The 27,402-nt window shown below is 41.1% G+C and overlaps 1 protein-coding gene across 1 annotated transcript; it reads right to left on the bottom strand.

Moving 5' to 3' along the window:
* Positions 1-8,064: 8,064 nt before the first annotated feature.
* LOC134869790 (peptidase inhibitor 16-like) lies at positions 8,065-25,755 on the bottom strand. The gene is made up of 6 exons (XM_063891696.1): positions 25,145-25,755; positions 12,651-12,801; positions 11,761-11,828; positions 11,512-11,621; positions 10,406-10,497; positions 8,065-10,161 (listed from the first exon to the last, which is right to left on the bottom strand). Exons 1-6 carry the CDS (start codon positions 25,454-25,456, stop codon positions 9,629-9,631), a joined length of 1,266 nt encoding a protein of 421 aa, XP_063747766.1. The 5' UTR covers positions 25,457-25,755; the 3' UTR covers positions 8,065-9,628.
* Positions 25,756-27,402: the final 1,647 nt, after the last annotated feature.

Below are 27,402 nucleotides of genomic sequence, written 5' to 3'. Positions count from 1 at the left end.
GACAAAACTCAGCCGTCACCTCGACTGCAGACTTTCATTGTTTAAAGATTGTGTTGACGAGGACAAATGGATATCTTGTTGCTTTGTGCACTTCAGGAATATTAATCAAACTGCTATGTTGTTGATGATGTACGTATGTTGTGAATACCCTTAAGGGGCAGCCATGAGTCTTTCGAATGATCTGAATGCTAAGGAAAGCTGCTTCACTCTTTCTGTTTGCTTATATCCTTTGGCATAGGGTGCACTGCTTCATCCTTTACCAAATAAAAGCACAGCCCTACAACTCCTTGGTTTCAGCAGCAACATTTGGACTGAATCTAACAGTACGAGTTCATCAGCTTCATGGACTGTTTCTAAGACTTAGAGATAGTCCGGGTGACGTCATCCATTGGATTGTACACTACTCATTTGAAGCGGCGAGATGTTCTTCTTGGTTTTCGCCATCTTGATTTACGGTCATGACAGTCACACGTTTTAGCAACAAAGCATACCTTTCTTTTTCGTCTTTTCTACTTTAAATTGGACCATAATTTACAAAGTTATCATCATGCCGTGCTGAAGAAGACTCAAAACTAGAGATTGAGACCCTGAACTTGTCTGAAGATGTTTACTAAAGGTGTTGAGTCAAGGGCAAAGTAGCATCTTTTCTCATAGACTTCCATACAATCTGACAACATTTTGCCCCCTGCTGGCCTTTGAAAGAATGCAGGTTTGAGACACTTTGCTTTTCAGATCCAGAGGGTTTTTTCCTTTTTGTTTTGATGGATGTATGCAAGCTAGTAGTTTTTACCATTCAGCTGACTTTACTCTTATCTGAGTGTAACTTATTTATAATATGTTGCACTCTAACACGGTGAAGTAAGCCTTTTCTGGGTTTCTGAGTGAGTCTGTATGTCTGCCTCTCTCATCCCTATATAAAGCGATGTGTTATATATGAAGACCGTTATACATAGTGACTGTATTTCATGTGTTGTGTTGTGTGTTTATGTGACGCTCGTCCTCCTCCATCTCACCGATCAGGTCACCTTAGCAGCCATCAGATCCAGTTATGATCTCCGCCCTCTCTCTGTCCTGTGTTGGTCTGTCAGAAGGGTCCACTGCCTTCATGAACTGCGTGTGTGTGTGTGTGTGTGTGTGTGTGTGGTTGTGTGTGTACGTCAGGAAGTCATCTGATAAGTTGTTGTTCACCAGCACCGCACCATCAGTGCATGCAGGGTAAAAACCTCCTCTGACATGCGTGGCGGTATAATCATGTGTTCCAACGTCCAGAGATGAACGTGTGCCAGAACTCATCCGTCGTGCTCAGCATGTCTAAAGAGTGTGTCGAACCGAGGTCGAGCCTTTTGATCAGTGAGCCGTTCAGCCAGGAAACGTGGCGCTAAATGGAAACACGACGAAGCTACAAGAGCTCTCGTCACCAATGATTGCGAGGGAAAAATATCTACAGACATCCAATTACTGAGATGTGGCTTCGCGCTGTAACAAGTAGGAGAGGATTTCTCAGTAACCAAAACAAACCCCATCCAAGAAAAACTCCCAGTGACACACTAATTTGTGGAAGCGAAGCCGGAGCACTCTACATAATGTGTTGCTGTGCTGTTCACATTGAAAAAAAAACAAGTCATTCTCTGCCTTTGCTTTTAAAAAGTGAGGTGTTTGCTCTGCCGCAGATTAGTCACCACTGGAGCATGCTCTGCCAGTTTATGCTTTAAAGCATTGAAAAATATGTCCTTGGTCGATCAATAGCAGTTTCCAGCGCTGCATTAAGCACATGACAGGTACAGGATGTTCATTGGAGCCACGTATTGACATTTGAGAGTTTTACAGGAACAGTGCGTTGGCCTTTAGTCATTTTTCTAACAAAACACCCACATTTTGGCAATGAGCTCAAACAAAAATATGGTAAATTATTTAAGACCGACAGCAAAGATGCGTTAATTCTCCGTGTTCTGCCCTGATGCCTTTACAAAAAATGGATAGATGTTAAATGTCTAGGGCTTTGTTTTGAAGTAGTGGATCTGATATGCACTGGTTGAGAGGAGTAGTAAAGTTTCACTTAAGTAAATATTGTGTGTGTGAACATATTGATTACAAAACCACAGTGTAAAGTAATAAACATGAAGAATATTCACCAGGAAAAAAATCCCCTGTTGTGTGAAGGCCTGGTATCTTAGCATTATTTTTGGATGACTCCCTTGATTACACTAACACATTTTAACAGATTTTTCAACATGTTGAGATTCCAGGGAAAGATCCTGATTGTTGTATTTCTTTTTGAGTGAACGTTACCTGTTGGATTGTCCTCCTGGGACACAAACTCACAAATGTGTCACACACAGTTTGTGTTACTGAAGATCTGCCTGATAACCAAATACTCAGCTGTGGTTTGCTCCCAGTACAACAACAAATGCTTTCTGAGTTTGCAAGTCAAATGAGTTTTATTTGTATCTGCCAACGTCTCATTTGCCTCAGAGTGTCCTCCCTCCCACGCTTCAAATATAGAAAAAACTCCACCAAGAGAAAGAGAAAGTTTTAACAACTGTTGCTATACCTACTTTGCATCATCTTCTCCTACGTAGAAGTGACCGCTGAGGCTCATGGGTAATGCAGCATGTACAGCCATACGTCAAAGTAAAAGTCTCAAGCAATGCTAACAGCTTTGTTATACTTAGACACCCTCGCATTGAGCTAAATGCTAACATTAGCATGCTAGTATTCCCTCAATGACATGCTAACGTGCTAATGGCTAGCTGGTTTAATGTTCAGCGTGTTAGCATGCTAACATGTGAGTCAGCACTAACTTTGACATGTTGACCTTATGATGGGGAAAGGGTTAGGGTCAGCATAGGATCTGGGTTGTGTGTGTGTGTGTGTGTGTGTGTGTGTGTGTGTGTGTGTGTGTGTGTGTGTGTGTGTGTGTGTGTGTGTGTGTGTGTGTGTGTGTGTGTGTGTGTGTGTGTGTGTGTGTGTGTGTGTGTGTGTGTGTGTGTGTGTGTGTGTGTGTGTGTGTGTTGCATGTCTACAGTGATCTAACAGAGGGCAGGTCGTCTCAACAACCATCACATGTCATTATCAGTCTCCTCTTCTCCCCCTTTTGTTTCTGTCTTACTCCCACTCTCCATCATTCCCTCCCACTTTCTCTCTCACACACACTCCAAAACACACACACGTGCAGAAGGTCACTCACCTTGGTCTTGGTGAGACGACAACCCATTCTGACTTTTCCCTTTTCCTCGGCAGATACAAATTAGAAGGACAGTGAGAAGAGGATAAAAAAATGGAGGGATAAAGGATCAAATAAAGAGGGGAATAGGTGAGAAGGAACGATGAAGAGGAGAGAAGAGTCCAAAAGAGAGCAAGATAATAGAAAGACAGATAGTTTGAGGAGCCTTGTTTGTCCACCAGCTCACATCTCCAAACTCTGATGACCCACAATCCCTGGATAATCAGCTGTCCTGCCAAGCTGCAGAGGAGACTACAGCTCCCATGATGCCGTGGTGTAAACAGCAGCAGTAATAGCAGTCGGTGGGCAGCAGGTCCATCGCATTAAACCTCTCTGTCTCTCCTCAGGAATCAGGAATAAACACAGGCGAGCGAAAAGCAGGAGCAGAGAGAGTGGCAGAGAGACTACTGAGAAACTGAGAGAGATTAAGAGAGGAAGAGGAGGAGGAGGAGGAAGAGGAGGAGGAGGAGGTGAGAGAATAGCCTTCCTCATCTGACAGTTTCTTCTCCTTTCTTATTCTCCTGTCTCTCTCACTCCTCTCTCTCTTTCTCTCTGTATCTCTACAGCTCTGCTCCCGTCGGCCAATCACAGAGCCCGGATGCGAGAAAGAGGGAGGTGGAGTCTCTGATTGGCTGAGAGCAGCTTCAGTTCAAACATCCATTCAGGGTTTTTCTCTCCTTCACCTATCTCTCTCTCTGTCTCTCTCTCTCTTGCTTTATTTTGTATCCACCCTCCTTTTTTCCTCCCGTCTCTGTTTCTTAACTCTGCCTTTTTCTCTCGTCACCATCTGTCTCAAAATGCCTTCCTCCTCCTGCGCTTCTCCTTTTGTGCCCCCAGCCACGACTGATGCTGCTATTATATGTGTGTGTGTGTGTGTGTGTGTGTGTGTGTGTGTGTGTGTGTATGCGTGCGTGTGTGTGTGTCGCTCAGGGTTGATGACATGTGCGATTTCCATGTTAAATAAGAGACATTTTATCCATCAGTAACGCTGTGAGTGCTTGCACACACGTGGCTGCTAATGTTAATAGTGCTGTGTATTTAGGTCAATCCTGGGTGTAAAAATAATCGGTTAATTTGATTAAATTCTATATTTTCATTCATCCTAAGTGACATGTGTCTCAATGAAACTAAAATATAGGAATACATTTTTAAAACTCTAAGAATATATTGATTTCTGCTAGAGTGTTTCAGGTTTAATGAACAACTGGCTTCGGATATTAGGGTAATTTATTCACTCCAACCCTAAACTACGGGGCCCCAAGAGGGTCATTTGGTGAAGAAATGATCTGAAAATCTGTAAACACATTTCTAAACTGTGCACACAATTATTTATAAGTAAGACTTTAAGCATCATGTGACATTTAGAATAAAAGTGAGGATTTGTGTTCGACAGGATTTAACTGCAGGTGTTTGAATAACTTGTACATAGAGGAATGTATTTAAGGGGTAAAGATGTGAGCCGTTGATTGTTAAAACATCAATTATACAAAATGAATCTCCTGAGCTTTGCTTTAACCTCACAGTGTATAATTTATACACAGCTCCAAGTGGCTGATTGTCTATTATGTGCCGCTAACAGGATGATTATTAATCAGCGCTTTTATTTAATAGGCACGCAGACAAGGTAAGAGAACACTCTTAACGAGGGTTTATTTTCGGCATCATCTTGAAAGCCTTTCATAACAGTCTGCCTTTTGTAAGTCAAGCATTTGGCTTTTATTCCGTGCATTCATGCAGCACTGTGTTTGTCTTTATCGTCCCGACGAGTGAAATCTGGGAGATTAGATTCTGAGTAACTTTATTTTGGATCTTTAGTCAATAGGAGTCAATGATTTAAAAGAAGCATAAAGAAGGGGGGCTAATCTATGAATTGATATACATTTTGCACCATCTCTCAAACAGAACAGGAGTCTTTTCAGTAAGAAATCGAGTCTGCCTTTTAAACCACGAGGAGATTAAATCAAATAGATTCATCTGACCTGATTTACAGTCTTACAGGAAGTCTTGAAAATGATCAAATTGCTCCATTAATTTATCAGGATGATGACAATAATTGTTTTTGTGATGAGAGAAGAACGAGGGTTGATTACAGAAGAGTGAGAGGAGGATAAAGAGAGTTATATCAGTCAGTTTAAACTCCACTGACTTCAGGGAGACAAGCCTACATATGAACATACAAACCCAGAAGCAGAACTGTGAACACACTCAGTGAAATCAAAATAAGTTGCACACATTCTGAGCTAAACTTAAAGGCGCCCTATTATGCTCCTAATCAGGTTAGCTGGCCTGTGATTGGTCAATCGCTTAGAGATGTCCCGCCCCCTTATCCTATCACGTACAATGTATTACAAAAGAAGTGTTCCGTAGTGATGTCACTATTTAGAAGTAAACAAAGTAGTCCAATGGAGGCGTTTTCAGACCATTTACATGCACTCAAACTTATATTACAAACTACAGGAAAGGAAAACCCCCAAAAGCATCATAGAGCCTCTTCTGATCTTCGTTTTCTTTACTTTGTTCACTTTTAAATACAATATCGGACATAAAAAACTGAAAATGTACTGTACCATCAAAGTCAATTTATTTAATTGGCCTGTTTGAGACAACATACCCAGCCGCGGAGACATTTCATCCACCATCAGAAAGAAAAACCAAGGACCCCCAGAGAGAAAAGAGGAGAGTAAAGTAGTGGCGAAGCGATGGAGAGGGAATAAAGAGAGGAGGAAACCCGGGGCAGCCAGAGGCCATGTCACTTTTAATTCTGTCTGGCTTCAATGACCGTTCCTCTTTCTGTGTTTCTCCTTCACTCACTCTCCTCTACTGTGCTCTGACTGTCTCTCCAACATGATAGTTCGTTTTTTAAACTGTCCTTCTCTGACTCATCTCTTCTTCTTCTTCTTCTTCTTCTTCTTCTTCTTCTTCTTCTTCTTCTTCTTCTTCTTCTTCTTCTTCTTCTTCTTCTTCTTCTTCTTCTTCTTCTTCTTCTTCTTCTTCTTCTTCTTCTTCTTCTTCTTCTTCTTCTTCATCTTCATCTTCATCTTCTTCTTCTTCTTCTTCTTAGTGAATCATAACTAATCAATATCTATCTTCTCTTTCTCTACATCCAACTCTTTTTCTTTCTCTCTCTAGCTATTTCTCTCTCTCTCTCTCTCCCTCTTTCCTCTCTCGACTGTCCCTCCTCTGACATTTTGTCTTTCAGTAGGAACACACACTCTGCCTGGAGGAAGGTTGTTGGTGTTGTGGTTCACTGTGTGTCCACTGCAGTGGGAGTATTGTAACTATTAAAAACGCTGACGCTGCAGAGTGAAGCTTCTTCTCTCAACATTGGCCTTATTAGGCTTTTGGGTGTTTTCCCTTTCGTGTAGTGTGTTCAATAGTTTTTAGTGCACGTAAATGGTCTGCAAAGGCTAAAATCCCCGTCTTCCCTCCCGAAGGAGTTTCTCTCCAAAACACAAAAAGACATCTCTCTCTTTTTTTTGTCAAATCAACAGTTTTGTTTGTGTGTTATGTAATGAAATTGTGACCGCAAAAGGAAGTCATTTTTTAAATATGGCACTTTCTCATCACCCAGAAAGCCATTACCATTTTCAAATCAGCCACACATTAACACATACACACACACACACACACACACACACACACACACACACACACACACTCGTCTGCAAGTGAAATTAAGAAGCAATAATAGAGGAGACAGAGAGAGAAAGACCATAGAGAGTTACCAGAGAGAAGAACAATCAGCAAAATATTTTTAACAGAAGAACAGAGAGGCTGCAGGGAAGAGCTGCATGCAACACACACACACACACACACACACACACACACACACACACACACACACACACACACACACACACACACACACACACACACACACACACACACACACACACACACACACACACACACACACACACACACACACACACACAGTTGTATGCCGTTATGCTGTAACGTAGCACCAGAAATAGCCTGAGAGCAGTTAGCAATAAATATTTCAACTCTTCTTTCTCCTTCACTTCCAGTCTCTCTCTCTCTCTCCTCTGACCTCTCATATCGTTCCATATTTCAAGTCTGTTTGGCGACTTGAAACGGCGACCCTACGATTCCCAGTGCACGCCCCTACTGACTGATTACCTACGATTCCAGTGCACGCCCCTACTGACTGATCCACTGCTGGGTATCTGTGCATCTCAAAGCCTCTTCACCTGTCTGCCTTTTATTTCCACGGCTCAGGAAACATCTACTCCATTTTATGAGAAGGATTACAATTAACAGTTATTTTCATTATTATTTACGATGCCAATATTTTTGAAGATTAATCAGTTAATGGTTTAGTTTTTAAAATGTCCCAAAAAACGCACAATTTCAGTCTTTAAATGCCTTACTTTGTCAGCCTGAAACCCGAAGATATTCCGTTCAACGTGATATAAAACAGAAATGCAGGAAATCTCCAAATAAGAGACACTGAAATACTGCTGTTTTTCCATTAAAAGTACTTTAACAGATTCAATAGTTTGATGAATAGTATAATACTTTAGCTGCTTGCACATTTAGATTGATATTAAATGTATACAGCTCCTACTATAACATGACTTCATTTGACATGAAGCTGTTCGTTCAGCATAATGAGGACTTGAACGTTTAGTGGTTTAAGTATATTTTGTTGTTTTTAGATTTACTGAAATACGCAAGTGAAATACCTTCATCGTTTGTCCACTTTGATTTTCAAACACAGCACAAGTTTCATGAGGAAAGAAAGAGATAGCTCATAATAATTTGACATAAACTGCAAAGATCAAAAGAACAACGTACCATAAAATGTGAAAAAGAAGGAATAAGGTGTAATTCTTTATTAATCCTATATACAGACATTTACAGCATTTCTTACTAACATGATTAAAGATAGTTATGGTAACTTCCTGTTTGAAAGACAGTGTAACAGAGATGTAAAATATTAAATGACTCTGTCCAGTTGTAGTTTCCAGTAAATGATGCACAGTAGATACATGTACTGTAAAGAGAAGAAGAAGAAGCAGGGTCGTCAAAGTGAAAACACAACCGTCATTTCTCCTGCATTCACTAAACCCTAAACACATTTACAGAATATTGCTTTAACTTTATTTTTACAGTGGTTTTTCCACATGAGATGATGCTGTGTATTCAAACATGAGGAGGAGATCTGAGGGTCTACTTCTATTCACTGAGTGACCTCTCTTAAGAGCACTTAAACCCTCTTTTGTTTTTTATTACAGAGACTCTACAGCTCTGTATATATGTGGTTGAAAAGCTTTGTGCAGCATCAGACCGTTTGAGTGTTTAGTCGTTATTTTGTGCAACCAAACACTTCACGATGAGCAATGATGGTTTTCAGACCGTCAATTGAAAAGTACCAATTTGTAGTAAATGAGAAAATCTATTCCGTGGTGACTGACCTAATTTAGGTTGTGGGATATGATGAGCCTAGCTTAGCATAAACACTGGAAACGAATGGCAACAGATAGCCTCATTGCAGGACTCTGCATCAAGTCTACTAATGCAGGCTTATGGCCACATGTACATTTTCCTGAGTTATGACCAAAAGCGAATTCTGACTTCAATCTTGGGGAAATCACATTTTTCCAGAATTCTGACTTTTGTTTTAAAATTTTGACTTTTTTCTCAGAATTCTATTTTTATTTTTAGTATGACTTGTGTTTCGAAATTCAGACTTTTTGGGGGGATTTTCAGAAAAAACTTTAATGTTGACTTTTTTCCTGAATTCTGACTTTTTTGTCAAAATTCTGACTTTCTGTTTAAACTCTGACTTAAAACTTGGAATTCTGACTTCATTCTCAGATTTATGGCCTAAATCTCAGATTCTATTAATACTTATTGTAACCTCAAAGTAGAACTGTGGTGTATATAATCCTAAAAATGACTTGAAACTATGTTGGAAGTTTATTTTTTTTAAATCACTACGCGTAAAATGAGTGTATACTGACCCACTGTCAAAACAGAAGTATTTCGTGAGATAGGAGAAGATAAACATTAATCACAAACCTCCGTTTTTCTTTCATACAGTCTAAAAAAAACCTCCAAACTAAAATAAAGTTTCCTCTAAATGATCACACCATATTTAGTTATTCTCACTCATTTGTATTTAATATGTTTTCTTTTCCAAGCAGGTTGAAGCAGGTTATGCTCTCGTTATTCGACCCAGATCTCAGGTCAGACTACCTGCAGGTTTTGTGGCAGCTGTTATTAATCAACCCATATTACTCAGCTGGGGGGGAGGGGTGGGAAAGTGTTTGTTACCACAGGGCGGGTTAACAAGGTAATGTGCAGTCAACACAGGCATGGGGAGGTGATGTATCCTCCTCCTCCTCCTCCTCCTCCTCCTCCTCCTCCTCCTCCTCCTCCTCACAGCTTCAGAGTCAGGATCCCAATCAGAAATGCTAACAGGAGTGGAGGTGAGGACAGTGAATCAGAACCAGAAATCAAATCTTTCCTCTTTTTGTAACTTTCTTGCGTTACGTCCCTCTCCGCTTTTTCCTCCCTTTTTCCCATTTCCTCTTCCTCCATGTGTTCTTCAATCTCCTCGTCTTCTGGTGTTGTTGAGGGGGTTTCTGCAGGGGTTGTGCCCGGGGCAGGGGTATTTGGTGGGTTGTCCTCAGAGTCCCAATAAGAAGTAGTGGTAATACTGGGAGTACTGGTGGTGGTGTCAGGCTGCTCATAAGGGGCAGCTGTTGCCGGAGAAGCAGCATCCTCCTCCTCTTCCTCGTCTTCCTCATCTCCAGGGTGGTCATAGGGTGTTGCTAGAGTAGCAGGAGCCACGTCCCCCTCGTCCCCGTCTTCAGGCTGGAGGAAGGGTTCAGATGTAGCCTCGGGAGGAAAAACTGTCCCCCCTTCATCGTCATCATCATCCCCATCCTCTTCTTCGTCGGTGTCAGCAACTATAAAACAAACAACAGAAATAAATATTTAATATTTAGGTAAAGAAGCATTGTGATGATGAGCTCATTTATTAAAGGACTACTTTATGCCGGAGCATTTAATGAAATGGACTTAAATCCTGCTGCACTCACCAGGACAGAACTGAGCCTAATTTAGACTTTAGGAATGTGATTTTTGCACCACAGTCTGGGGGACAATATGTGTGTTTTTGTTCCTGAAGCAGCAGCAGTTCCTATATCTTACCACAGAGGTTGTTTTCACATTTCTGGAAGTTTCCAGGACAGCTGGAGCACCATTCACCCTCAACATACGGCCTTTCGTCCTCATAGTTCCCTCTGAGGACACATTTAAGCCACAATTATCACACACATACATTATGCCTTTATATCATGACACTTAACTTTATTAAAACCTATAGAAAGTTTAGTATAACAATTAAATGAACACAGACACACTGCAAGAAGAAGGACTGTCCACAAGGGGGAGCTCTAACACTAACACTGGTACTGTTAGATACTGCGGCTGCAGTATGAGTGACATCCTGTATACTGTAGGGGTAGCAGCAGTAGTAGTAGTAGTAGTAGTATTAGTAGTAGTAGTAGTAGGTAGTTGTAGTAGTTGTAGTAGTAGGTAGTTGTAGTAGTTGTAGTAGTAGTAGTAGTAGTAGGTAGTTGTTGTAGTAGTATATGCAGTAGTACTGACGTTGGGTAGTAGTATTAGTAGTAGTAGGTAGTAGTAGTAGTAGGTAGTTGTTGTAGTAGTATATGCAGTAGTACTGACGTTGGGTAGTAGTATTAGTAGTAGTAGTAGTAGTAGGTAGTTGTTGTAGTAGTAGTAGTAGTAGTAGTAGTATATGCAGTAGTACTGATGTTGGGTAGTAGTAGTAGTAGTAGTAGTAGTAATATTAGTAGTAGTAGGTAGTTGTAGTAGTTGTAGTAGTAGTAGTATATGCAGTAGTACTGACGTTGGGTAGTAGTAGTAGTAGTAGTAGTAGGTAGTTGTAGTAGTTGTAGTAGTAGTAGTATTAGTAGTAGTAGTAGTTGTAGTAGTAGTAGTAGTAGTAGTAGTAGTAGTATTTGCAGTGGTACTGACGTTGGGTAGTAGTAGTAGTAGTAGTAGTAGTAATATTAGTAGTAGTAGGTAGTTGTAGTAGTTGTAGTAGTAGTAGTAGTAGTAGTAGTAGTAGTAGTAGTAGGTAGTTGTAGTAGTTGTAGTAGTAGTAGTAGTAGTAATATTAGTAGTAGTAGGTAGTTGTAGTAGTTGTAGTAGTAGTAGTAGTAGTAGTAGTAGTAATATTAGTAGTAGTAGGTAGTAGTAGTAGTAGTAGTAGTATTTGCAGTAGTACTGACGGTGGGTAGTAGTTGCAGACGAGGAATGAGGCTCTCTCCCAGTTCAGACCCTCCATGTTGTTACAGAAGTGGAAAGCACAGCCGACCCTGTGTGTGTCTGCCCAGACCATCTGTAACACACACACACACACACACACACACACACACACACACACACACACACACACACACACACACACACACACACAGTGTTAAGGACAGGCGTATAGATACAACCGGTGTATAAATATGTGTGTTTGTATATCGGACCTGTGTGTAGTGTCCACACAGCTTGTCTTCAGTACAGCTGTTGTTTTGGAAGTCATACTCCAGATATTCTGCGGGATTCAATCACATTGCAATACATTATAAATAATAAATGTGAATTAACTCATTGAAGCAACCTTACATATCTTGAGTATTGGATGCAGAAAGGTCCCATGACAGAATTATAACATATACTGTATATTATATTATATTATCTCATTTGTTTAACTGATGCATCAACCTACCTACACTTTAAGCAGTATTTAAGATGATTTGTGGATGTTATTGAGTCAGTTGTAGAACTATAGTCAAATATTAAATATACAGAGTAACCAGCAGTCAAATGAAATGTTGTGATGAATAAGTACAATATCTCCCTGTTAGATGAACTGAATGGAAGTACTGGGGTTAATTTCAGGTAGTCTTTTTTTATCACTAATATTTTATTGTCTTTTAGTAATTTGCCTTAAAAGATACAAAAATATACCAAAAACCTGTATAACCCGTAAAAAGTGGAAGTGAACAGGAGGCGAATATTAACATATTGTGGTGTGTGACTGTGCCATTATATTTGGAAAAGCCCTGAACAATAACACAGGCTCTGTTTGATTCAAGAGCAGTGTCAGCTAAATGAACTTTGTCCATCATAAAATGTAGTATTTTACTCCTGTTTTTTTTGTGTCCGTCTGATTTGTCCAAAATGCACTCCTATTTTTGCTCTGATTTTGGTCTCCACCGACTCCTCAGAAGAAATATCTGTAAATGTTCCTCTCTCTCTCTCATTAGGATCTGACTGTGTCTCTCTGTTTTCTGTGGATGTAGAAGTTTGGATACTGAAGGAAATTAGTGCAACGGTGGTCCTTCCAATATGGAGTTTGGTCGACTGCACTTACCCAGAAACCATTTCTCCAGAGCTTCTCGGAGGTCCAGCGCCCCGGTGCCGGCGAACAGATTTTCTCCGGTGTCCTCCAGGTCTGGGTTGTGGTTCCAGATGCATTTAGCAGCGTAACCCTCCGCGATCACCTTCAGGTTCGCGTCCCATTTCTGCCCAAAGAAAGGAAAGAGAACAATTGCTACAAAAATCTGGAAATGTTTCTCTAAAAATGTTAATCGTGTTGCAGGACCACCATTTTTCAGAACATCTCTGGCGCAGCGAACTTGTGGTGTAAACATAAAGCAGGAATTTAAAATGTGCGTCACATACTCACAGAAAATGTCTCACTACGACGTTTTTTTCTCCCGCCAATTAGAGAGCATAAAATCCCACGTCCAATTTATAATTGAACGCAGCGTTACCAGAGGTCAAATCTTCCTGCGGGTCTTAAAGATCGTAAATCTTGAACGGCCTCAAAGAAAGTTTTCTCAAAGTTTACTGAATAATTTTGTGAAAACAAGACACACACACACACACACACCCACACACACACACAGCTGAGAGCAGATGCTTTACTGTAAAAACATGTCGTGTTTCAGATGATCCAGCACTCTTTACGTGCACTCTATCAGAGCTTCAGGTGTGTGCATGTTAACACAGGGAGTTACATAACTCCTACGTGCACTGAATGATTTTACATGATATTTTACTGATTTTCTTTGTAGTTAAAACCCCAGCTGTCTTTTCTTTTCAAACCTGGCTCTGATTAGCGTGATGATGTTGTTGTGAAGCTGTTTTTGATTTGATTTATGGCTTCTCGAGGAACACTCAAAGTTGAGCCGTGTTTTATTATTGTATCGTAGGTTTCATGTCTCTATATTATGGAAGATATAAGATCTTTGGTGCTGACTTCAGCCGATTCAGTAAACACACTATTAATGAATGGTTATGAGACATTTAACCCTACTGTGCTTTTTGGGGTTTTGCCTTTCCTGTAGTTTGTTGGGTTTTAGTGCATGTCAATGGTCTGCAAAAGCTAAAATCCATGTGCTCCCTCCAGAGGGAGTTTCTCTCCTTTGTTTACTTCAGGAACATTGTGACATCACTATGTAACATCCCAGCTTCTATTGGCTTGCGCTCCAACACATTGTGCGTGATAGGCTAAGGGGCGGGACATCTGTAAGCGATCTAACCAATCACAACAGAGTCGACCAGCAAACCAATCAGAGCAGACTGGGCTCTGGTTTCAGACAGAGGGTGAAAAGAGGTGTGAGGGGGGGAAAAAACAGCTTTCTGAACGCTAAAGCATGGAGACACGTCCCAGTAGGAGAACAAAATACTAACATGAAACCTGAAAATGAGCAGGATACGTCCTATTTAAGATGGATGTTTGGTGTGAGAAGTCTACTGATGAAAACGTTGTTGGAAATCATGTGACATTTAATATCATATCAAGGAAATGTGCCGAAGAGATGCAGGAAAAAGGAAAGTAAAGAAACATTTGGATGTATCAACACCACATTGTGTTTGACGCTGACTCGGTCGTATCACGCAGGAAATCATCACTGTCATTTAACAAAACGCGCTTCATAAAAACACGTTACTCTTCAGTCTGTTTCCTTTGCAGATAAAACCAGGAAGTGATTCTATGACAAAGCATGCTCCACGACTGCAGCTCTGACCCTGACTCGTCTCCATCCTGGGGTTCGTTTTAACTTCCCGTCGTGCAGGATGGTGTAACTTCCATGGTGAAAGATGTCTAACCAAACAACGTGTTGTGTTACGTAGAAAGAGTGGCACAATAAACCCTGTACACTATTTGCAGAATAAAAGAAATGACTTAAATGAATGACTGAGAACAAAGGGAGTTTACATGTTGCTGTGATGTAACAATAGGACAGATTAGACCCTCTTCACACGGCCATTTTGACATTTCAGCGCGGAAAAGGCACAGGTGTAGCTCATGGCTTCTAATTAGCTGTTTGTTAACAAGCCTTCGTTTGCAAAATTGGTTTCAGCTTGGATTTTGCTGCCATTTCAATTCAAAACTATTATTTTCAAAGGTTTCAAACAGAGGACCAGGATCGAATTTACAGGGAATAAAAGGACTACAAACAAAGTGAGAAGTCGCACACTGATTGTCTGGTGAGCGTTCTGCTGTGGATTAGGATGTTTTTCTTGTGCTGATCCTGTTTACTGATGTTTATTTCTCTCTGACACACTGAAACAAACACAGACTAAAGGACTGCCTGCCTGCAGAAAATATCCACGCATCAATGCTGCAAAATACTGAGTCAAATCATTTAATCATGCAGGACTTTTTTTTCCTGCGTCCCGAGGGCTTTGTGTATTTTACAAGTTGAAGAAAAAACTCTAAAAGACAAATAAATAGAATAAGCAGAAGATCAATGTGCAGGTGACGTAGAAACGTGTTCCTCCTGAACATTTCCAATGATCCTGGTAAAAAAAAACATTCTGGTCTGGTGGCCAATCCCAAATATAGAATAATCAGTAGGTGCCCAAAACCGCCTTCAAAATAAAAGCATAAACAATAAAATAATATATTTATTTGAAAATATATATTAACCATTGAATATCAAATCAATATGTAGCTCCAACAATACATAAACGTGTATATAGTTTACATGCCTAATCATTTTGTACATTTTGATTAATTTAAGATTGGAGAAAACGGCACAAAAAAAATGGAATAATTATAATGTCTCGGAAATAGGTGTGTGTGTGTGTGTGTGTGTGTGTGTGTGTGTGTGTGTGTGTGTGTGTGTGTGTGTGTGTGTGTGTGTGTGTGTGTGTGTGTGTGTGTGTGTGTGTGTGTGTGTGTGTGTGTGTGTGTGTGTGTGTGTGTGTGTCAAGTCTGGTATCGTCTTCTCTGCCATAGATCTCCTTAATTGTTCAAAAACTATAAGACACCAGCATGAGCCACACTGTAAATCACCAAAATTAATCTGTCGCTGAAACCTGTCCCCAACAAAGGATGTCCTTCAGTTTGTTTGATAGAAACTACAGTGAGCAGCGGTTTTGGAAATATAGTGAATCTTTAATATGTGTATTTGTGATTTGAAAGGTTTACACGTTCAGCAGAAATCAATGTGTTTCCTGATGAGAGAGAACAGATTGACGTCTTTTACTCCACTTATTTCCATCTCGTGGTCTGAGTCACTGTTGCTTAGATACACAAAGAATGAACAACGGGACCGGGTGTTTGTGTGTGTGTGTGTGTGTGTGTTTGAGGAGTGTGTGTGTGTGTTTATTTGTTCAGTTATGACACACAACACAAACAATAGTCAGGGGTCTCCTTCACATTCCTGTCTCTCTCCAGGCTCTCAACATCTGGACTGTGTTATGACTTATGGGTCATGCATGCGGTCGTGTAACACACACACACCCACACCCACACACACACCCACACACACACACACACCATGTCAGCTCTTTTGTCCACACTGGGGGTCATCCGGTCTTTGAACAGGTGATTTTTGTTTATCTTTGTCTCATCAGAAAAGTCATTGACAGTCATTTTCCTTACAGATATAAACGCCTCCATTGGAATCCTTTTTTACTTCAGGAACATGGTGACATCACTATATAACAGTCTTGCTTCTATTGGCTAGCGCTCCAACACATTGTACGTGATAGACGGCGGGACATCTCCGTCCCGGTTACCAATCACAACAGAGCCGGCCAGCTAACCAATCAGAGCAGACTGGGCTCTGGTTTCAGACAGAGGGTGGAAAGAGGAGCTGCAGCACAGACAGTATGAGAAAAATAAAGAGCTTTCTGAACATTAAAGCATGGAGACATGTCCCAGGAGAGACACTACATACTGATATACACCTGAAAAGGAGCAGAATATGTCCTCTTTAAATTTAGTTTGAAACTACTTATTGAGATGAGGGACTCATTTACGGTTTGCTCTTAATCAGCATTGACTAAATAAGAAGAAACCTGATGTATTTTCAAATTGTACTTATTATATTCCAACAAATATCTCCCTGGTTGTGTGTCGATAACATCACAAGAGCCTTCATCTTTACAAGTGTTATTGAAAACAAATTCTGAACAAATAATGTCCCTTTTTACAGAATAGGTTCTTAAAGGTCTCCTATTACGCTATATTTCAACAATATGTTGTAGGGCAATATCTATCCAATGTCTGTGAAGTGTTCTGCTCAAAATACCAAACAAATCCCCCATTGTAGCATGCCTCATACCCCTCTATTTCAGCCCTGTTCCTGAAGTGCTGAAGCTGGCCACGCCCCTTTGGAGCGTCATGATCTCTCTGTCTGAAGAGAGAAGTTTCTACCGGAGAAACTCAGCTAAACGCTGCCGTGATTAAACCCCATATTATGTTCCAAACCACATCCAGCATTATTTCTGAAACCCTTCTCGGTGTTTCCCACTAGAACAGAGACATAATATTATATAAACAACAACTCTCAGTCCCTCCTGCAGACATCCTGCTGAATACACAGACACACAGAGGTGCTGCGGAGGGGATTCAGCTTGCAACTGTATAGGGGGGACGATGGGTTGGGACATGGGCGGGACGTGCCAGGAGTTCAACGTAAAGCCAGCCCACATTTCGGTTATGACATCATGTGAGTCTCCTTACACACCGGGGATACATATTTATGTATAAATGACATCAAAACGTGCATTTTGCATCATAGGGGACCTTTACAGTTATTATTTCATCATGAGCAGGAGCTGTAAACTCCCGGTGATTAGTCCTGATGCTGATCTGATTTGTGTTCACCCTTTCAAACAAAGGAAGCTTTTGTTCCACACTGATCCTGCCAGGGGTTTACTTCAATGCAGTTTCATTTGATTCATCGATTGTGTCCACCTGAATGTGTTTACTTCCATGTTTTGTGAATGGGTATTGATGTCAGGCGTTTGAGCCACACATCTTCTCTTCTGGCAGGTTCAGTTCCGTTTTTTTTTTCCTGACGTCAGGCTTCCCTCCAGTTCCTCTGTGATGGAAACAGAGTTGTGATATAACTCTAAGTTTCTCTCCAGCTGTGGAAGAAAGCGTTTCCCCTGAGTTTGTGTTACTGGTTTCTAAGCTGCAGTAATCAGCAGGGTACAGTACAGATGATGAAATATCAGACCAGAGTATTACAGTTTCTCTCGCTGAGCCATTTTACATTCCTTCCCTGCAGCCGTGTTTTTTATTCAGCGCTTTGTTTCAGGCTGTTTGTGTTCTGTTGGTTTTAATCTGAACCCCAGCAGGACGGCTTGACCTGGTTCAAATCCTCCAGTGATGGAAAAAACAGTGTTGAAAGAAGTACTTCAATCCTTTAATTAAGTAAAAGTGCAATAAATACAGTCTTAAAATACTCCAGTAGAAGTAAAAGTCCTGATTTCAACTTAAAAACACAAATATATTAGCATTGAAATAGTACAAAAAGTAAAAGTACTCCTTCTGCACAATGTCCCATTTCAGGATTTTATAAAGGGAATAAATATGATCAGTTAAATGTACTTCAAATATCAGAAGCAAAAGTACTCAGTATGCAGTTTTCCTAGTCTTTTATTATTACGGTTATTAAATGATCTTGTTTTTGTTCAGGAAAAAGCATTTTGATATTCTAGTTGGACCAAATTTAGATACCTGAAATACTGTGTATATTTGTACTACAGTACTGCATTGTGTCATAGCAGCATATCAGGTGTTTTTATATAAGTAACAGTGAGTTTTTACCTCTGAATTGAAGTAGAAGTAAAGAGTAGCATGAAGTACAAGTACCTCAAATGTGTAATTGAATACCTGAACCAACAAAAACCCCTTTCTTTATATTGCAACATGATGCCATACCAGTTGGATCTGGACTGGTCAGATGTGTCTCTCTGCTGTTTTCTATTAGGCCCATTCTCTGGCTGGACCCTGTATCCACTAACACCCACTAACATCTGGCTTTTGTCTTTTGTAAGAGACGTTACAATCGGCCTTCATTCCCCAGACAAATGACTGCAGAAGTCACATGTATGTGTAATGTATTTTGCACATTTTGGTTCAATATTTCTCTGAACTGCACAGCTCTGCCTCTTTAATCCTGATGTACTGCACGTACTGCATACTCAGAGTGAATTACCATGTCCTTACTGTACTATAGTCCTTGTGCAAATATATTTGGGGTAAACAATTATTTTTTAACATTTTATTATCGTTTTTTAAAATAGATTTTTTTCTAAAGTTTTGTTTTGTTTCCATTTTTACAATTAAATTGCTCTTACTGTGTTTAAGCACCATGCACCAAAGTCACCAAATTCATTGTGTGTGTAAATCTGATTCTATAAATAAATGGTAGGAATGAACAAAAAATGCAAGGGTCAAGGTGAAGCTTCTGAATATTGTATACATTATAAAAGAACATCTAATTTAAGGTGTTTTAAAGAACTTTGCCGGCCAAATTGCCTCAGATTTAAGTACCCAACATGGCATAGTTTGAGGCAAATGTCAAGGTTAATTATTGTTGTGGCTCAGGTGCTCCAGATCTGCCCATATACTTAACCAAAGCTGGAGAAGGTGGCTTTTTTTTTGCAACTTAACTAAGCTTATATTCTGATCCAAGACCCAAGTCGGACCAGTAACGATGAAAACATTCAGACAGAGCCTTTAACACACAGCAGGAATTGGGGTTAGCTAGATAAGCTCCTAGGAGGTTAACTCACTTCTTGTCAGTGAAGAGAGACATCATATCATGCTGAACACCGTAGAAAAATGAGATAGGAATACATTCGACGGCCAGCTCTTAGGGGAAGTGTAAACTATTCCATAGCATCGCTGCAGCTTTAGAGCGTCTTTGGTAGTGGATCTGCATTAGATGATAGAATCGGAGGATGAAACCCTCTTTATTAGTCACACACATGCACACAGCAGAGCACACACAGTGAAATATGTCCTCTGCATTTAAGCCATCCTAGTGCTAGGAGCAGTGGGCAGCTATTGTGCAGCGGGGAGCAATGGGAAGGGGGATTGGAGGTGTCCGGTGCCTTGATCAAGGGCACCACAGCAGGGCCTAGGAGGTGAACTGGGACCTCTCCAAGTAGCAGTCCACTTTCCATATTTCATGTCTGTTTGGGGACTTGAACCGGCGACCCTACGATTCCCAGTCCAAGCCCCTACTGACTGAGCCACTGCTGGACAATTAGCACACTATAGACCCTCCTTCTGTTGCATATCGTGTTCGTTAATTGTGCCGAGTGTGTTACAGTTCGGACAAAATATAGCAAAGCATGGCTGGATCTCTGCCTTAAAACTCAGTGTGTCATGCCTGGCTACTTGAGCAATCCTAATTCAATCAGTTAAAGCCCAGTGGCTACAAGGACTTTCATGGGCATCTTATCAACCTAATTTCCAGCAAATGAGGCACGGGTGGAAATGCAATCTATCAAAGGCTGTCGTCTCGTTTTGCTTTTTGTTTATATGTTTATCTGTCGGGCTAGTGTCTGACGTTCTATTAGTCACGTGTGACTGTTTGCTGCTGTCTTGTGCATTTATTTACCTAAACATATCTGTTTCCTTGCAGTTGTATCTGAGCATCACACTGCTTCTCTCACTCTGTGCCGGTCGTACGTACATTCTTCAGACATGTTGTTTTCTGCCAACAAAATCTGTAATTTCCTCACAGGTCAACACTCTGACCTCCCCTCTCTCCCAGCTCCGTCCATCTCTTCTTACTTGCTCTATTTATTCCTTTCCTTTCTCTTCATCCTCACCCATCTCTCTTTTTCATCCTTCTCTCTCTTCCTTCCTCCTCCTCTCTTTTCTTCCTCCTCCTCTCTTTTCTTCCTCCTCCTCTCTTTTCTTCCTCACCCTCTTTATATTTCCTAATCTCCGTCTCTCACCTTTCTCTCTTTTATATCTGGTCCAGCTGAAAAGCAGTAAGAAAAACATGAATATGGAAATGTCCCAGTGGGGCTTCCATACCGGCGGAGTCAGGCTGAGACCTCTCCTGAATAACACACACACACACACACACACACACACACACACACACACACACACACACACACACACACACACACACACACACACACTAGTATTAACACAAACACGCGCATTCCTCTGGGTGCTCATTCATTCACTACCTAATTTTCATTTCTCTCTATCCAAACATTGTGCTCCTCGTCTCTTGCCCAATACTCCTCCTCCTCCTCCTCCTCCTCCTCCTCCTCCTCTTGTTGCTCAACCCTGAGCGCCGACTCCCTCCCTGTCTCTCGTCAGGGATGATTTCCCCACTGCGTTCCTCCTCTGACACTTACGTTATAATCCGGAGGGAGTCTGCGGAGGGAAACACCCGTCTGTTCCTGTAACTCGGGCTGAAATTTACTCAGCATTTCTGAGGCCTTTTTTCAATGACTTTATACCATTTTTAAAAGTGATGATCCCGATCCGCTCACCTGAACAAGAACACGTTTTACGTTAGGAAGCTGGTACTGCTCAGAGGGAATTAATAAAGATTTAGTTTAAACTGCAGGGAGATGATTGCCTCCAGTTGCATGTACTTGTGTGCCAGAGGAAGTTTTCCTTTGGCTGATTTATTTTTACCAGATGAGGTTTATGGGAGTTTAATTAATCCTGCTGGTATTTGGTTATAATCCACATTATTGGACCCACAGGATGGCATTAGATCAGGCTTGGTAACCGGTGGGTCGCCGTTTCAAGTCCCGTAAGAAAGTGGTACTTATAGAGATGATATTTTACAACGCTGCTTCTCAGGTGCGTTAATAACCGCTCCTAATACCAGGATGAGTTTAATGCATGGGCCACATTACATTGTAAGAACCCCTTATTTGCATTAACATGTTGACCTGATCGTGGCGCTTGATGAAAATTCAGCAGGAGGTTCAGCACATTTATTTAAATCCATGCTGAAGGGGAACATGCATGTTCATGAAACTCAACCAAAAGTTGGGGAGAGATTTCACAGGAAAAATGTCATTAATTATCAGGACACTCTGTCTCTATGGGGCCAATGTTGCCCTCGGTTCTGCACTGGTACTTAGTTTTTAACATTGGGTTTTCAACGGTAATTGACTTCCACATGAACAACGTTGTTCACACAGATGTTTGCATGCTGAATGAATCTCTAGGATTAAAAAGGAGATCCACATTGGGCAGATCTGCTCTGAATGTAATGGGGCTGGACCGTAAATTCATGTTTGCCCCACGGGAAACAAGGCATCACTCTGGGTTGCTACACCTGTAAGAGATTAGCTTCTGTTCTTAGCTTTCCTTTTAATTTAGTTGGTGGTTTTGTTTGTCCCTTTCATTTCATTTCATCTTGCAGACGCAGGTTTTCTGAGGGATTGCACAAGCTTGCTAACAGGAATGCATTGAGAGAAAGTCTTTGGACAATCAGCGCAAACATTGATGGGTATTTATTATTTGAAAAGTCCCACGAATAAAGATTGTTTCAAGCTGAGTCTGACTGAGTAGCTCTTCATGTGGGAGATGTTCTTTTTCTTTTTAGATGATGTATTACTTATCTCTGCTAGATATGAAAAATAGAATGAAGGTTCAGATTAAGAGGAATCCTTTCAGCATCCACTTCTGGCTCATTCATCTCCATAAATGCAGGTCTTGGAAGATGTCATATTCTCAATCAACACTCAATGTAAGTATTTTCTGCCATCCACATTAAAAGCAGTGTCACATGTCCATAAAGGGTTAAAGCAGCTGCAGCTTCTCTCTGGTCCACCGACCAAACCAAAACAACCCGCCGGCTCCAACCTGCCCGAGCTCCGACTCAGAGATTTAATCTGACCGTCAGTTCACCTGAAATCCATCCCAGAGTCACAAACTGGAGTCAGAAGCAATGTCATGACAAGGGGAAACATGTTCTTAGGACCAAGAGCTGAGTGCCTTTGTTGGTCTAGATTAAAACTCAGTATACAGAATAAATTGGAGTCATAATTGATGTGTTAATAAACTAAAGTTAGGTTTTAAACTTTGACTAAATGCTCAGACTAAAAGTAAAAGTAGTAATACCAAAGTGAAAGTCCTGTGCAAGAAAGGGAGCTGACTAGTGAAGAGAAATAAGATGATGTTTAGGGACGTGAAAACAGATTCAAACAAAGATAATTAAAACAAGACGAAGCAAGTTTCAGACAATCGGCTCCAGGGATTCTGCTTGGCGTATCATTTCACGCTATAAAAAAAAAAACCGAAACACCAAGACAGTTTTATTTGTTGTTCACTTCCTCTTCCCTTGTGTCCTTTCCTTTGTATCTACCTCCTCCTTTCTCTTTTCCCCCACAATGTTTGGACACTGTTCTCCCAACAACACAATGCAGCACAGAAACGAAACAGCTGGAGACAATTAGAAAAACAATTTAGAGGGACATCTCCGAGAACATCTTCGAGAAAAACAAACAAATTATTTCATCTTTGTAGGAGCGTGTGGACTCCTTTCTGTTGGGGTTCACTCTCAGAAGTGGCAGTGGTGTTCTTTTCAGTTTAATTATGGTGATAAAAGTGTCATTTTATTGCATATGTTCACTTGTTGCATTGTCATTTTGTTGTTTCCATGGGGGGAAAGGGGGTCTTAAGGGGGAGATTGCAGGTCATGAATATATCACACACTGAAGTGGGGAACCTCCTCTGAAAGCTGGGGCTCTACAGATGAATTGAGGGGCGGCTCAGTACCGTGTGTGAATGTTTTCTGGTTATTAATCTGTATTAAACTTTGTGGTTTAGTTAGGCGTATTCAAATTTGAATGGTATGTGTTGATAAGTCCTAAGAGCGTTGTGATAGAAGAACATCTCATCTCAAGTTGTTGCAGGCGGTGCGTTAACAAAGCCTTCGGTTAGAGCTGGTATTCATTTTATTTTGATGGGACTTCATTTGAATAATTTGAATGTCTTTTGTTCTCATTTCATTTCTATTTGTATTATATACACTATCTTGTCTTCCCATTTTCCGTAACTCCATCATTTACAATGTTTTGGTTTGTTTTTAATCTGTAAAGCCCACAGAGAGAAACACGCTCTGTGATATTGGGCTATACAAATAAAGTTTGATTTGATTTTTGGATTGGTACTATTTGTTTCTCAAAGATTTTGTGGTAAATTATTCTTGAAAATTGATCAAAACCTCCTCCAAAATACGACATCAAGACCCCCTACATCTTGAGGAACACTATATACAGTCATGCTGTGATTTGGTATATTTAAAGGGGACCTATATCAGTATGTAGTGTCTCTACTGGGACATGTCTCCATGCTTTAATGTTCAAAAAGCTCTTTATGTTTCTCATACTGCCTGTGCTGCAGCTACCTCCTTTCACCCTCTGTCTGAAACCAGAGCCCAGTCTGCTCTGATTGGTTAGCTCACCAGCTCTGTTGTGATTGGTAAACCTGCTTATAGATGTCCCGCCCCTTAGCCTATCACGTACAATGTGTTGGAGCGCTAGCCAATAGAAGCGTGACTGTTACAAAGTGATGTAAGTATGTTCAGGAAGTAAACAAAGGACGCACACTGCACAGGGATTTCATCCTCTGGAGACCATTTACATGCACTAAAACCTATAACAGGTCAAAAAGGTCCTCTTTAAAAGCAATATTCAGGATACTGTATGTTATCAACAAAGTCCTTATATGTATTTCCCCCTCACACACAAAGACGTGTTTCTTATCCTGCAGAGCGACTTGCTGAGGTTAGGAGATTTCAGACCATCCCCACATAATTAAGCTGAATGACTCAATGATTCATTGAGCTCCAAACCCTGACATATTGGATTAGTATTACTCAAAAGCAGCATCTGTTTCTGACCTCTGCGGACTACTCAGGGGGAAGTTCACTGTCAACAGTTTCATTTAAAACATCTTCTTTTTTTCCCACCTTTGACTCAAACCTTCTACTTTTAAATTAAAAGCTGCAGAATGTGCCATTTTATCATCACTGCAGAGACCTTGAGATGTTATGGGGTGCTTTGGACTCCATTCCTTTGTGGTTTCATACTTAAAAATAAGGGTCTTATCTATGTGATTGATCACCCTAATTAAGCCTATCATGCTCGCTTTATAAAGCCCTGCATATCTTATTGCCTATCTGATGGCAGCTGTGTTTATATAAATATATGTGTGTGTTTTTTTATGTGCACAATATATTAGTGAATATGATTTGCAGTACTAATAAAATCTTGCGTAAGACCAAAACCAAATGTCAGCTTCAAATCACTGAGCCGATTGATTCAATATTTCTTGAACTCTAGAAAGCATCGATGTCCCTTTTTAATGAGGATCTATTTACAAAGACACACCTGAAAAAGAGTCAATTCTGAGTTAATCGAAAAACCAAATGCCTTCACAGATGATCCCTGCAGCTGATGGAGGACCCTACGTCTCAGAGTTACTTCCTCTAATGTTCGATGGAGGAAATGAGCTCTATATGCCTCTCATCTTTTCTGCACCTGTCTATTGATTGATGTCAGCTTGGGGTCTAAAACTCCAAAATGAAATGTTTTCTGATGCCGGCGTCTTACCAGAGGCATCATGGCGGAGGCACTGGGAGAGACCTGTCCCCTGTAGTGGTTGTGAAGCTCCACCAGCAGCTCCTCCTGCTCCTCGTTCAGAAAGCTCCAGGCTCCAGGAACCACCAGGGCCCCGAGCAGGAGCCAAGCCCAGAGAGGAGCGGTCCTCGGCGGGCAAAGACACCGGCACCCAGACCCCCTCCTCGGCTTGGAGCTCCATGAGCCTCCGTCCTGGGTAGTCCTTCGGGTAGAGACCCCCTGCTGGGTGGAGACCCCCTGCTGGGTTGAGACCCCCTGGAGCTCGGAGGGGCTCCGCTGGTGCATGATGGGAAGCAGAGTCCTGAGGGATGTATCCGTAAGAGGTCAGTCCAGGGTCCAGCAAAATGCGTCTGTGAGACAACTGTGTTTTTGTGTGTGTGTGTGTGTGTGTGTGTGTGTGTGTGTGTGTGTGTGTGTGTGTGTGTGTGTGTGTGTGTGTGTGTGTGTGTGTGTGTGTGTGTGTGTGTGTGTGTGTACAATAGATCAATTGTTTTTGTTTCTGTGAGTGTGTGTTTGTGTTTGTGTGTGTTCAAGAGTCAGTAAAAGTGTGTGTTCCCTTCCCAGTGCCTCTCACTCTCAGCTCTGCAGATCTCTCTATTTCTGACCCGGCTTTAAGAGCAAGAGGATCCTCCCCTACTCTCACACACACACACACACCCACACAGTTCACATTTCACACACTTCTCCGACTGGTACGCGAAACAAACGTACCCCCCCCTCAATCCTCTTACCCTCCATATTCTCCATGTCAAACTCTCTCCTCCTCTCTTCTGTTCTTTCTCTCTTTTCTTTTCCCCTTGTCCATTTAGATTTATTGGCACGGCATCCAGGGGATAACGTCGGCTCAGATTTAATCACAGTAAATATGCACATGTTCACACATTGAAACGGTTAGTGAATATGGCCTCAGCTTTATATGTTACTACTCAAAGTGTATCAAGTTTTCAAATTCTTTACTTTAATACTGGAGACTAAACGTAAAACCAAACAACACTCCGACAAACAATGAAGCAAGGATAATCAGGATAAAGTATTTAAAGAGGCCCTATTGTGCTTTTAGGGGTTTACCCTTTCCTCTAGTGTTTTATATAAAGAGTGCCTGACACGCCTCCGTTGGACTCCTTTGTTTACTTCCAGAACACGGTGACATCACTGTGTAACACTCACGCTTCTATTGGCTAGCGCTCCAACACATCGAACGTGATAGGCTAAGAGGCGGGACATCTATAAGCGGTTGACCAATCACAACGGAGCCGGCCAGCTAACCAATCAGAGCAGACTGGGCTCTGGTTTCAGACAGAGGGTGAAAAGAGGAGCCCCTTTAACTGTAACACCATTCTATATTATATCATTAGATTACTTTTAATTATTGATAAATGTAAAAGCAGGAATGTTCTGCTGAAGATGGTTGATGGGGAGCTCATTTTGAACCGATATAAGCAACTATAATTAACAACCTGATTATAATTATGGATTATTGGGAATATTAGTAATCAATTGAATGCTTGGTTTGTCAAAAAGCGGTCACAATTACCCATGAAGTGAATCCGAACCCAACATAACTAAAACAAAGAGAATATCCTAAAGTAAAACTCAAATTATATTCTCACTTGTTTTTTTTAACCATTTTTTTCTTTCACTGCCCTTTGCTTCTCTCTCCTCCCTATCTTTAATCTTTACTCTCATTTTGACTACTTTGGATTTCATCGACAGCAAAAAGTAGTGAAGGAGGGACAGTATGAGGACTCCAGTATGAGGACTCCAGTATGAGGACTCCAGTATGAGGACTCCAGTATGAAGACTCCAGTATGAAGACTCCAGTATGAGGACACCAGTATGAAGACTCCAGTATGAGGACTCCAGTATGAGGACTCCAGTATGAGGACTCCAGTATGAGGACTGAGGACTCCAGTATGAGGACTCCAGTATGAGGACTCCAGTATGAGGACTCCAGTATGAGGACTCCAGTATGAGGACTCCAGTATGAGGACTCCAGTATGAAGGACTCCAGTATGAAGACTCCAGTATGAGGACACCAGTATGAAGACTCCAGTATGAGGACTCCAGTATGAGGACACCAGTATGAGGACTCCAGTATGAGGACACCAGTATGAGGACTCCAGTATGAAGACTCCAGTATGAGGACTCCAGTATGAAGACTCCAGTATGAGGACACCAGTATGAAGACTCCAGTATGAGGACTCCAGTATGAAGACTCCAGTATGAAGACT

This window comes from Eleginops maclovinus, chromosome 1, assembly GCF_036324505.1.
Source record: "Eleginops maclovinus isolate JMC-PN-2008 ecotype Puerto Natales chromosome 1, JC_Emac_rtc_rv5, whole genome shotgun sequence".
Classification (NCBI taxonomy): domain Eukaryota; kingdom Metazoa; phylum Chordata; class Actinopteri; order Perciformes; family Eleginopidae; genus Eleginops; species Eleginops maclovinus.
Note: the sequence above shows the minus strand (reverse complement) of the source record. Positions and strands in the feature narration are given on the sequence as shown.

Coding starts and splice junctions, on each gene's coding strand:
- LOC134869790 (XM_063891696.1), bottom strand. CDS start 25,456: ATGCACCAGCGGAGCCCCTCCGAGCTCCAGGGGGTCTCAACCCAGCAG. Junction 11,829..12,650: donor TCTGGAGAAATGGTTTCTGG/GTAAGTGCAGTC, acceptor TGAATCCCGCAG/AATATCTGGAGTATGACTTC. Junction 11,622..11,760: donor TGTGTGGACACTACACACAG/GTCCGATATACA, acceptor TGTGTGTTACAG/ATGGTCTGGGCAGACACACA.